This window comes from Thunnus albacares, chromosome 12 (genome assembly GCF_914725855.1).
Source record: "Thunnus albacares chromosome 12, fThuAlb1.1, whole genome shotgun sequence".
Taxonomy (NCBI): domain Eukaryota; kingdom Metazoa; phylum Chordata; class Actinopteri; order Scombriformes; family Scombridae; genus Thunnus; species Thunnus albacares.
Genome location: NC_058117.1, coordinates 18,266,326 through 18,280,237, shown reverse-complemented (window position 1 = coordinate 18,280,237; position 13,912 = coordinate 18,266,326). Strand labels below are relative to the sequence as shown.

The 13,912-nt window shown below is 38.9% G+C and overlaps 1 protein-coding gene across 4 annotated transcripts in view; it reads right to left on the bottom strand.

The window, feature by feature from the left end:
- LOC122993189 (acid-sensing ion channel 1C) overlaps positions 1 to 13,912 on the bottom strand; it is a 100,694-nt gene that overhangs the window by 20,444 nt on the left and 66,338 nt on the right. The window contains exon 1 of one of the 4 annotated variants that reach the window (XM_044367135.1): positions 11,119 to 11,658. The exons of the other annotated variants lie outside the window; for them this stretch is intronic. Within the exon in view, the coding sequence (XP_044223070.1) occupies positions 11,119 to 11,643 (525 nt within the window). The 5' untranslated portion in view covers positions 11,644 to 11,658. Of the gene's footprint in view, positions 1 to 11,118; positions 11,659 to 13,912 lie in introns of those variants that run through there. 4 annotated transcript variants of the gene reach the window in all.

Genomic DNA, 13,912 nt, shown 5'->3' with positions numbered 1-13,912 from the left:
ACAGCTGTGGTGATATGTATGGTTGTTTAAAAAAAAAAAAAAAAAAAAAAAAGGGAAAAATAGCAAAAATCTTGGATTACTGTGTCTACTTCGAGGAGACGGTATCATTTCCAAGTTTAGATGGAATAAATTGGTGTAAAATAATTGGGTTCGACCTAGTTAAAATACAACAGAAAAGGGTGGAAATGACTCATGGGCATTACAGGATCTCAGTTTCACAGACAGAAGTGATGCAGAAATGTCAAAAGAGGTGCCAATGGCTGATTCGCCAATTCCAAGTCCATCTGCCAGTATGTTCCTACTCTCCCTCGTCTCATCTTAAAAGCTGTAGTCATAAAATTTAATTAAGTGTGGTAAAAATATCTTCTTTGAAGTGAAAGTGGGCTCATAATAAATGTTTGGAAGTTATACATTTATAAATTACTAGAGCCATGATGTATGTCATTAGTTCCAATATTTAATCCACTATACAGAAAAGCCGGCCATGTAACGAGAGACAGAGAGAGAGAGAGAGAGAGAAAAAGGAGGCTTTTTTCCTCTTTTTTTCCACCTCAGACTTCTGCTGTCCAATAATTATAAAGCCTGGTTTAAAGTGTCAAAAATCGCCACTAATTCATCTGAGGTGTCTTTTTATTTCACATACGCTGCCTTATGTAATCACTGTGCCATGATGTCCTGTTTTTCTCACACTGTTTTTCTCGATATCAAAATCAACGACAAAAGTGAAAAGTGAACAGAAGTAAAAGTGTAAAAAGAAGAAATATGATTACTGCATGAAGCTGGATGTGATTATTAACAACTGAGAAAAGGGTTTGGTAATCACATGTAATGTGATACGTAAGTCACCTTATATATTATATATGATTCCTATTTATCACAGTGTATTATATTATCCTATATCCTTTTATATATCATGCCATTGCTAAATTCATTACTGTATATTCTATTATCCTATAGTTATTATTGTATACCTATTATATATTATATTATATTATATTATATTATATTATACCACTCCACTTTGTTACCTTGCTCAGCAATAAGATTCATTATTGCACATTAAGCGCATTTATGTACCTATATGTAATTTGTTGTGCACTTTGGCTTCTATGTACTGTTTCCTTCTTTTGTATCTGTATATAGATTTAACTGAATAAAGTTTTGATTTATGGGTAGTTTTCCCCATTTAATACTTTTATTCCTTTACTTGCTCTGTCGTTTTCTGTAAGTGGTCTGTTTCTTCTTGTGCTGCTTCAGAGTAACACTTAATTTCCCACCGGGATGAATACAGTGTTATCTTGTCTTAACTTCGTCAAGACCACACTATTGTTCAGTAACTATTTTAAAAATCCAACATTAATATTTCTACATTTGACAGACATATCAAATGGTCAAATTGTAGACTTTTAGTCTTATGTACTGAGAGTCCTCTGACCTTACCAGCACATTTGTTATTGAACTAAACTTAATTTAATAAAAAGATAATTTCAAAACATTCCAGTTTATCTCCAGCCAATTTAACTATGGCCAAAGTGATTAATTTATTTCAAAGAGAGAGAGAGAGGAACACAATGCAGAACAGTTTGTTCTGTGTTTAAAAGCTGTGGTAATAACAGTCTGATAATATTAATGAATGTCTGAATACTGAAAAATAAAGAGCTTCAGCACTGTGGTAATAGTTATTTTCTCTGTGTGTGCTTTCAGGGCTTTCCGGCAGCAAAACAACTAAATTAATTGCCTGGATCCAGCTCCCCCAACAGCTACAGTATGTCATGTCGGCCCCACGCCTATTTTTCCCCAGCAGACAGATCCCTGGCACTGCTTTCTTCTCAGTCTTATGTTCAAACTGTTTCATTGTTGCACATAGAAATAACCGACTAGGCTTTTTTAATTGCAGATTTAAGGATTCTCATTTTTGTGAGGAAAAGATCCAATCAAGGTGAGCAATTGGCTCTATTTTTGTATCAACAGGGACAACTACCTCAGATTCAGACCCATTAACAAAGAAAAACAAAGAGAAGAAAAATCCTAATGCTAGATGAGTGGCAGGCAAATAAATAACTCCAACAATAACACCTTATCAGAGTTATGGCTGACTGCCTGGTTTCTCCACTTATTGACCAGCTGCACTGATTTCCTCTATTCTCAGTTTCTTTGGAAACATGTCAATAGGTATGAGGCACACTTAACTTGTGAGTTAATTGCTTGAGCTCATTTATCCTATACAAGCCTGGTGGAGGCGTGAGGCGGACGGCCCTCTTGGGTCTAAGAATCATCCCTCGTCAGCAGTTTGAACCGAAGCGCAATTTCATTATTTCCAGCAAAGGCAATGCATGACAATCATCATTACTCTCTTTCGAATGGGCTCTCAATCCATGGACCTCCATTCAACCCTTTTATTGTGTGTGAAGCAGCACAAGTATGTTTCTAAGCGCCTGATCACTGATTGCTTTCATTTTTCATGTTTCATTCTAACCTTTTAACTTGGACCTACAGTATGTAGTGATGTTTATGGTGCTAGTATGTCTTCTCTCCACTCATTTTTTCTGCTGTACTCAGGTCTTTGTTGCAAAGTAAGCTCTCACTTGATTACATAAAGGTTATTATTAAAGCTGAAAGGATTGTTGATCAATCAATAAGCCATTTGACAGAAAATTGCTCTTTTGATTATTGATTGAAGTCAATATTCAAGCAAAAATACCAAACATTCCCTAGGTTCAGCTTTTCAGTTATTAAGATTTCCTGCTTTTCTTTAACTTCAACTTGCTTTAATTGATTTTATGGCCACTTGGGGGCAGTGGAAACAAGCTGATATGGTGAACTTATGAGTAAACAGTTGCCTATTTACCCATCCAACAGACACAGAGCAACATTGGCATCGTTTTGGAGTCACATTTGTGTTCGCATAATCACATTTTAGCTCTGATTTGGTCTCCACCAACTCCAGAGGGAAATATCTGGCTCTATAGCTGCTAAATGCTCCACTATGTTCAGCTAGTTAATAACTTTGTCTGTTCTGCTGCAGCTGGAAATGACTGATGAGAGCAGTGAGGGTGTACCAGAACTGTTAAGTTGGGGGCTTGAAAACCAAAACAATGAGCTAGAGGATGCTAAAATTGGTCTGTAAAAATGAGAGGAACTGCAGAGTCAGGTGATAATTCTCTGTTGGTTTGCCACTACAAGCTACTACTACTCCTTTCGATTATTCTGTATGTAAGAATCAGAAATTCCTTCTCATTGGTGACTTAACAGTTGCCGTTAAGTGAGCTGCAGTCAGCATCCTGTTGCTCGTGCCATCCTTGCACTCCAAGAGAGCAGTGGTGCGATAGACTACTGAAGGTGATGTCCTCTTTCTCGCTTACACTTACACTCCAACGTTGTGTTGCACCGTGCTTCAGCATAGCACCTCTCACTCCCAGTCAGTAACAGTAACATCTCATCGTCGATTTTCGCGGAAAAACCAGCCGAAGTCCTTCACATAGAAATCAGTCCACAGGCTGTTACAGGCAACTGAGAAAGTCGCGGAAGGTCTCATTTTTTAAGCTACGTTACAACCTGTTCACTCATTGGCAATAAAAAACGATTAATACATGTAAATTGCTTCACAATTCTTACATACAGAACCTTTAACAAATAAACTGATTATAGCAGCTGATTATAGCAACATTAAGTATTAATACTGGACTTATGTACTGTATGTGAAAGAACAAAGGGGTGAACTGTGTATCTTTATATTCACAGCAGTTCTATATTTTCTCTGCACCTTTATTATTAGAAACAACATGACCTCATATGAGGGTCTGAGTATATTTTCCATCAACTCTAAGAATTTGAGAAACAGCAAAGCTATAAAATCTGGTGTAACACTCTGGTATAACACTGCAATCGCATTTCTGCACTGCACTGCAATGTTTTAACTTCTTCAAATATAGCTTACACTTTAATGTGAAGGGGGACCAAGTGTGAGCACATCCAGACAAATTATTCAGGTGCAAGACAAAAAAAAAGTTTCATTGCAGGGTACAAAGGAGTGAGGTCTGCACACTGTTAAGCTCCCAATAATTTTATTCCACAGGCCTGAGGAAGATCTTACAGATCGAAACTGTAAGATCTTTGTCAGGCCTGAGGAAGATCTTACAGATCGAAATGTTGCCTAAAAAAAGAATAATATTATTTGGAGCTTAACAGCATGCAGACCTCACTCCTTTGTACCTTACACTTCAATGTGACCCTAACTTTTTAAAACTGAGTTCATATTTGAAGTCATTTCACAAAATCATTAATTTAATTAAAATACACCGTGCTGCAGTCACTCAAAAATATAAAGCGCTCAAGGCAAAAGTTAATGATTTTTCTTCTTCAAATTGCTCTCCTGCTTATTGAAAACACATCTCTGCTGCTCACACATTCTCATTGTTATCTTCCAGGGGGTGCAAACACATTCCATCTTTGTCTTGGTATTCGAGCATGTAATTAGATGTTCATGGTGTAATAAAATGTCCCAAATTGAAATGATCAGCTGATTCTTTTTTGATGGGAAAGAAAGTAGAACTATTTGAAAGATTTATTTTTTCAGTTTTTTTTTTTTTCAACATTTATTGCCCAGCTTCAAAACTGGCTCAGTGGTCTCTGAGCCTGTCAGAGAATGACACTAACCATCCTCTTTTATGTCAAAGCTGAACCCCAGAGGTCTCATTAGAGGAGGAGCAGAGTTTTTACTGTGTAAAGGGAAGAGCTCCTTCAAGGACCAGTGAGAATGTTCAACACCAAATGAAAAACTGGCAGCAATTAGATGCACATCAGAAACACGCGCAGCACAAACAGGGCAGAGACGGAGATGAAAGGCCATATCCAACATTAATGTCCAGTCACTGTAGAGCTGAAAACTAATCAGTAACATTTTTGATAATAAATTAATGGTAAATTTCTAAGAAAAAGATGCCTGAGAAATCACTGATTTTAGCTTCTCAAATACAAATATGTGCTGTCACTGGTTTCTTAGTCTTCATGATAGGTAACTGAATATCTTTGTGTTTTAGACTGTGATTATGCACGATTCTGGCATTTTATAGAGCAAACAATTAATTAATCAAGTGAATATTCAGCAGATTCACTGATTAAGTTAGTTGCAGCTCTAAGTGACTACTTAATGAACATAAACAGATCTAGGTCTGCAATTATTTTCATTATTTATTAATCTGCTAATTATTTTCTCTAATAATCATTTAATTGTCTTGTCTATTAAATGGCGGAAAATAGTGATGAATGCCCATTATAACGCCCAAGGTGGCGTATTAAAAATTCATTGTTTTATCTCACTGTCTAAAACTAAAAAGATATTCAGTTTACTATCATATATGACAAAGATAAGCAGAAAATCTGCACATCTGAAAGCTGAAATCAGACAAATATTTGAAAAGTGACTGAAACAATGATCAAATTAGTTGCCAATTAATTTTTTGCCAGTCAACAAATCAATTCATTGGCTTATTGTTTCAGCTCTACAAAGAAAGCTTTGATGACACTGTACAGTAATACATTAGATATATCCATTTAGAGAATTCTGAGCTTGAATGGACAAACAAAATGAACAGGCCAACTTGCAAATATTTACATACATACTGTCCAATAATAGCCTTGAAAAATAGATAAAATTCCAAATATATTTTGCTGAATATTAAGGGAATATTCAACATACATTACACCAGAGTTTCTCAACCATGAGATGAGGATTCCTCATGGGGTTACTGACACCCTGAGAATTTCAGAACTAAACTTGGGGCCAGAAACAGGATGAGAAGTCCTGTGTTACAATGTAATTTGAGATGACCACACAGATACAAATGTGGAGGAGACAGGCAGCTAGAGCCAAAAACATTTGCAATCAGTGCTGTCACTCTGGTGGACAGGCAGCTTCTTTAGCAGAGGGAGACATCTTGTGGCCTGTCTCTAAATGAAACTAACCTCTTGCCGCCTTGAAGAGCAACACAGCCACTCTGTATGCTGCGCGAGTAATGCCAAGGAAGCAAGAATGAATCTTTAGCTTATGCTGTGAAATACCTCATATAAAATTCATCAAAAGGGAGAACTACTGACATGTAGTTTGTAACACTAAATTAAATAGATAAAAAGATAGATAAGATAAAAAACTATTCTAACCCATTTTTTCTAAAAGTGTTGTTTTCTAAAGCTGCTGCAGCATGTTTTTCAGGTACAGTATAGAAAAAGGCAAGACTTCTTTGACATCCACAGTAATTGCAAACATCTCTGACCCAGCACATGTACTGTATATCCCCCCCGGCAGATGGAGTGGAGGGCAGAGGCAGTCTGTATCAATAAAAAACAGATGCTCTTGGCTACACCTGCCGTCTTGTTCCCTTGTTCCATTCCAGGCAGAATCCAACAAAAAAAAAAAAAAAACATAAGTGTGCTGTCACTCAAGCTTTCAGTCTGAAGCCTGCAGTCACACTTTGATAAACTCACTCCTGAAATTTCCTCCCTGGTACTTTCATTTGCAAGGATAATCTTTTTTTTTTTTTTTTTTTTAAAGCATGTTCTCATCTTGTTTGCTCAGCTGGAGGCATTTGGTATCCGTTCCTGAATCCATTTTGCCTGCTTGCCTTAAAATTAAGCAAAATAAGCACTTGCCAGTGCCCTAAAAGTGCCAAAGAGTAATAGCTTCCCATCAGGAGCTTTTCCTGTGTCAGGTGAACGTATTATAAATTCAAATCATATCCCTAAAAAATCCATAAGGCTACACTGGCTATCTCTCTTTCCTAAATTCAAAGAAATGTCATTACGGCACCTAAACTTAAAGGATTTGTAACACTTGAAACTGCATTACATCACCACCCAAAACCATACCTTCAACAAAAAAAGGGAAAAGATTATCAAACTCTTCAAACGATGTGTCATGTCTGGCTTCCCCTGTACAGTGACACATGGTGCCGAGGGGAATCTCAGTTTACTTGAAAGAAGATAGCGATACAATACTTCGGAACGTGCAAGACACCACTTTTATTGGCTAAGAGCAGGATATAGATCCCAGAAGCCATTAGTAGAAACAAAACTAAATATGGGCATCGCAGGTAATTTAAGATCAAAAGGAAATGAGATATGAAACCATGAGTCACTTTTGACTCATTATAATCCAGTAAAAGATGACGATTTGAATAGTAACACATGCTTTTGTTTGGATATCGAACCGTGCCAGAAGGCTGGTTTTCTACAACGTAATATAATGGCACTATTGGTTTTGGACAGACCCATACTTGTGTACGGTGTCTCCACCTAACAAGTTCATTAACGTAAGAGGTTCTGTCAACTGGCACCTTCAATGTCTGCCTCTGGTATTATCTGCTACCAGATGTGCAAGTCAGCAAAAAGCGTCCCTCTGCGCTGCATCCCCGCTATGAATTCCTTCACTATTCCTCTTCAGCACCATTGATCGGCCTGCCAATACCGCACTTACAGTAACATTGGCTGCCACACTGGCCTTTACAGACACTGAGTAATGGAACAAACACATTAGGTATTTGCTATCTGTCCTGTCATCTGCGCTCCCTGCCCCAGATTTGTTTATTCCATTGTTTGCACTATGAAGCATTATTTTATCTCTCCCTCCCTTTTCATGCTCCAGGCAGCGCTGTAATTTTGTGCTCCTTCACACACCTCTTCCCCTCATCTTTCCAAATGCTTCCAGTTGTGCATCGCAGAACTGGCTCAGCTCCAAAGCAGGCTGAATCACAATGATGGTGTCAGTCCTGAGCCGAGACCAAGTCCCACCTCAATCTAAGCACAGCATAGGCCTCTTTTCCACTACTTCCCTCTCTCTCTCTCTCTCTCCTCTCTTTCCCTTTTGTTTCCACTTTGTCTTAGCTCTCTGCTTCCACTCTATTTCTTGCTTTTCACCATTTCTCCATCTCTCTTGTGTAAGCTACTACTTTTCTGTCTCGTTTCCTTTCTCCCACACTGCCTATTTTCTGCCTCTGTCTGCAGCCAGACCCATTGTTTCTGAAGAGGTCTGACACTCAATCCTGACCTCTGCTTCCTTTACTCCACCTGTCTCTTTTGTTTGACTTCCAAAACAAGCTTCGGCCTCTCCGGACTACACTGCAATGGATGAAGTAAAATACCACATTCTGGTTCTCATTTGTCAGACCCCGAACTCCTCCACAGACAGACTGTAATGTAACAATAAAAAGGCTCCTTCTTTGGTTTCAACATAACCATCTAAAGTAAACAAGCTGATACCCTTAACAGGAAGTTCAATCACAACACATGAGATCAGCGGTAAAAGGATAAATGTGTTAGAATCTACTCTCTGCAGTGGCGCAGGCTCTCTAAAGCCCTGAGCTGCTCATCGATTAAAATGATATTACACTAACCTCAGCATGCATCCTACATATACACACACTGACGGATGATTTATTTGGTCAGAGCCAATCTTGCAGGTTTAATCCAAAGCAGTGAGTTGGGCTGTGTTGGGGTGCTTACACTTTTGAGTATTAATGAGGCAATCAATCATGCACCAGTTGACCGACAGCATGTACGGCAGAAAGATGGAGGCATGAGATTAATTTCAATAATGAAATAAAGCCTCCAATAAGAAAGTTATTTGGCCGATCGGTTGTGTTGAATTTTAGAAATGTTTTCTCGAAGACAACGTTGAGATGCAGAAGCACAAAAACCTTACAGCATAATCTCAACAAATCTCATCGCCACAGTTCACTCACAGATTGATACAGGGACATTCAAGGCTATGTTCCTGTATATATTTATAGCGCTGGATATCTACCATCTGCCATCCTTTTAGTATCTGAGACCCGTTCTCCTCCAGTGAATTACAGAGTCCTCCCCCCAAAAATATATTACATTACTTTATGCAGAGGGAATAATTGCACTTGGGAGCCCTGATATTTTCTCTCCAGGGATTCTCAATACCACAGCACCCATATCCAGCTCATTAGTAGAAACAGCTGGTCTTTCCTGTCACTGTAGTCATGCTGAGTTTCTTCAGCCAGTTTCTTTGTCTGACTTTTAAACAAAAATGCACATTGAGGCGTGGCCCACACACAAACACATACAAACATTCATTATGGATAACTAAATAATATAAAATAGTATGACACAGGTAGTATGTTCAATTTTAAGAGAGCAAAGATAATAGTACTCTAACAGTATGTATTCTACTGTTGCAGTTTCAATGACATCATAATGTGTAACACTAAAAAGTAAAATGCATCAGCGGGGGCATTCGAATGATATTATATTTTCTCAGATTTTTCCACATGTAGAGAGCTAATTGTCAGATGTTGTCTAGACCTTGCATGAGTCATCTGGTGGTGATGTTGCTGAAGTATATAATGGGTAATCTCAATTCCATCACATCTGATCTCCTGCGAGAGGACCCGCCTCTGAGCCTCCCACAGTAAGATCAGCAGGCCGAGGAGGGGGAATTCAGGCAGCTCCATGAATCTTTAATAAATCCCCTCTATACTTAGGTCCTCAGAGCATCTCCAGTTTCTGACATTTAGCTGAAAGTTGTCCTTTGTGTGTGTGGGTGTGAAAAGTCAAGGTCACCTGACCGACCACAGTAATATCCAAATCTGCCTCTATTGGCTTACGTGTGCTTTGTGTATTTTGTTTTTGGAGCAACGCCTCAAATCTGGTGCGACATTTTCATGTACAAGTCTGATGAAGTGTTCAGGCTCTTTTTACAGTAGATGTCAGGTTTGGAATTGAAAATCCAAACCTCATCTCTCAAATTAAATCATTGTCTTCCACACAAAATAACAGTATTGCCACTGTAGAACTATACTAAGTAATTAGTATAAATCATTTGCCTCAGTTTCACTGCTGCTGGTTCTCAAAGAAATAGTGCAGCATGACAAGCCCATCTTGGTGCTATAGGCTTTCATCACTCAAATCAATGGCCCATTTCATCGAAATACAATCCTTCCCCTGTCTCTGCAGCAGGACGATTAAGTTCCATTCAGATTCTGCTGACATGATGTTATCTCTTTGGTAAAGGCTGGAAAACTGAGGGAAGATGGGGAGTTTAAGAAAAATGAAAGCACACAAGTTAAGAAAAATTACCTTTTCATTGCAAAAATGACACTGTTTTGTTTTGGTGACATCATGCGTTTTTGATTTGGTCAGATGGGAAAAAACACTAGAACATTTGGTATCATTGCTACTATGAAGGCGATCATTCTTCTGAGCTATTTACAAAGAAAAACAATAATGTATTAAAAACTCTACTGGTCTTGAAAACAGCATATGTTTACTTCATAATGCATGATGCATGATGTCAGCAGAGATTTGTTGAACCATATGGCACCTCACAGTAGTTAATATCTTTCTGAGGACACTTTTAAGGAAGCAGCTCTCGTTTTTCCTTCAAGAAAAATGACTATTAATAGTATTCATAAAATGAAGAATTGGACACAGTATAAATATTGACATCACCATAAAAGGCTAGAAAATATCTTGCTGCTTTTGGAGTCAGCTTGTGTAAACAAAGATAAAACATTGCTTTGTTAGAATTCTTCAGAATTTTTTCCCGTTGTAAATCCCCATACCTCTTGTTCTGCCTTTAGGTACTTAATCTCCCACAACCATGCCACTAATTATTTAAAAAATGATGATTATTACAAAAAAAGCAATGAAGAACTGACAACATAATTTGAAAGAAAGTGACGTGTCTTTCCCTAATGATATCAGATGTGGATGTGCATGTCTCACCATGTCATTTTATAAGACGAACCCATCTCTTTCAGCAGATCTCTGCTGTAATGTCTGCTGGCGTTCATAAACATAAATTGACTCATTCTCATTTCGCCGTGGGCAGAAAAATTGAAGCATTGAAATTGTAGCATTATAACGATTATTATACAGCTCGCAGTTGTTGGCATTGCTGCCAAAGGTGTCTGCATATGTTCAAATCTCACTTTTAAGCTTTTCTATTGCTAATTTTTTCCTCAAATTTAAGATTTGTAACACTATTTTAGACTTTTCAATAAATATTTAGTCTAAATATCTTTTTCCTATAATGATTCTGATGCAGCTCACACTGATCTCACCCAAGGTTAGACCCACAGAGGGAGCCATACTTACTGTAGTAAAGTTCTCTGGACCACAGTCCTTGCCTCTATATCTGCAGTCAAGCAACATTTCCTCTATGTTGTGGCTAGTCCTCTGCACAAACTCCAGCATGTTGAAAGTCTTGCTGGGGAAAAACTTGCTGTTGTCTGTGGGCTGCCCTAAAGCGGCCATGAAGTCATCAAAGTCCCCTTGCTCCACACCCAGGAGCCCAGCCATCCAGAAGATGTCATTCCTCCGGATCTGGGACTTCCGAAAACTGTTGTAATTGCAGAGGGTGATGGCAGGAAAGTACATGACGGGACTGTCCATCTCATCCAAGATGGTGACATGAGGGTACTGGTAGTACTCGATCACACGGTCGGCCACTTGGTAGAGGAAGATGGAGAGGGAGGAGCTGAATGCGGCAGCCCAAAGCAACCGTCGGATAGTCACTCCGCCAGGTAGGAAGATGTGGCTCAGGCCATGGAGGGTACAGTTGGCCCCGAACACTGTGATGTCCGATGGCGGGCGTGGTGCTTCCTCCTCCGGGGCTCCCATTTTCTCCACAAAGTTTCCAAGTAAACTCTGCGATTAGTGGATATGGTCTTGCTGCTGTGGTGGCCCACTGAACACTGGTGCTAACAGATAGGTTCACCCAAACTAAATGTACAAGGGAGGCTGGACAAGACAGGATCTAGTTTCCCTTTCACACCCGAGGGAGAGGAAGGGGTTGGATATCTAGGGCTGGGAAGTAGCGATGGACTGTTGTATCAACCAATTCTCATTGAGATTTTAGAGGGCACATTGAATTTAAAAGATCCGGTTTCATTTGGGAAGTAAGACCTGATCCCACAGCGGGTAGTGGTGGATGGATCAGAGATTGATACATCAGAGAGGCAAAGATGAAGAGTGAAGCATATTCAATCCAGCGACCTGTAATGCACCCAAATTCTTTTCTCTTTTGTTACATTCATTTATCAAGAGAAGGTTTGTGGGCACACATCTATTATGTCTTCTATTATGTTATTTCATGAATAATACTTTGTTACTACAACTCGAAGGACTTTATTGTTTAACTTCAGAAAGATTCTGTGCTATTTAATTGGTGAATAAGCACTGCAACCCCTTCAAAGCCCATTGGAGACAGCACAAATGTGTGGTCACCAGGATAAAAACAAGGCTGTTCTTAGTTCCTGAAAAAGTTGACATTTTGCAGATACAAAATGTCAGCAATTCCCAATTAGGATCACATTTAGTTACAGCGGCACGTACAAAGCTTGAGCTGCCATGTATAACCACAGTAATCTATTGTTAGCCACTGAGGAGCTTCACTGGGGGAATGGTTTAGTGCTTTCCTTAATGAAACCTTAACGGTCGTTGTTGTGAAAGGCCAGATTATTACTCACTCATGGTTCCCATTAAGCTTATTAAAGCTGGTGACGAGATTCAACCTGGCACATTTCATAGTCACACATTCACATTTTTAATCTTTAAGCTATCACCATCACTCCTGAACTTACTTGCAACAATTACATATAAAACAATGAATCACTTTAGAGAGTCAAAGCAGACATTCATCTACTACACATATACTCAATAACCTCTTTAAATCAATTAAAAGGATTGAAAATATTCATGCATGAAGTTCTAGTCAATACTACCATAGCTGATCCCTTAAGTTTGCAGCACACATCATCTTGCATCTTGCTGCAGCCTCGCTATCATGTGTTTTGTAACGGCATGAATTATTAATGCATTCTCCTGCATACATTTAAACTCATGGACAGAGGGGTATATTTCGCAGAATGCAGGCCTGAGGTTATTTCAGTTCATCCTGATAAGCATCTGTCTCGACTGAAATTGATTTCCTCAGAGCAGCACTCATTTAAAATGAAGTTAATAAGTTAATTGTTGTTAGGAACAAAGGCCCTCAGCCACACCTTTAAATCTTCTGACAGACCTGCTTACGATATATGTGGTTAATCCATCCTCTCCTGTTGGTCTCGGCTTTCTTTACAGCACCCTCCAATCTATCTTCATTATTTACACCTCTTCATCCATTCCCTTACTTAACTTTCTACACATCTATTTCTCCTCTGATCCCCCTCTATCCTCCACTTCCTTCATTCAATTCTGTGTATATCTCTCTCAGCTCTACGTATTCAGTTACTGTCTGGGTCCCCCAGAGACTCAGGTATATGTAATCCCAAGTATGTGGAATGTGTATTTTATTGATTACTGATTTCCATGATCTACGCTGCACTGCACTTGTGATATTTTAGCCTGTTTTTACTTATTTACTAGGTATAAATAGAGAACATCATTCAGAGTTATTAATGTGACGCATTGCGTCTCAAAATTTCTTGATGTTTTGGCACCTTGAGGGCAGCGCAACAAGCTGGAAAGACAACACTGGCATATTATCAGTTTACAGAGTGAAGCACAGTTGCCTATTTCCACAGACATGGACCATGGATTAGCATTTATTTGGAGTCATATGTCTGTCAAGCTGCACTATTCACTCTCCTTGTAGCTCTGTTCTGGTCTCCACCAATTCTTGAGGGAAATATCTGGCTATTTTGCTGTGAAATGCTCCACTATGTTCACCAATTACTCAGTAACTTTGTCTGTGTGCTGTTTGGTGATGGGCAGGTTGTGTAGGGTGGGTTTTTAAGAGCTTTTTTGCAGTGAGACAGAACCAAAATAGTTAAGTTGTGGTCCGTGAAGCCAAAACAATGAGCTGAAAGACACAGAAATCTGCTTAGAGCTGAGGGAAACAGCAGAGTCAGGTATTCTCGATAAATTTGTCACCAGGAGTTTGTTTATA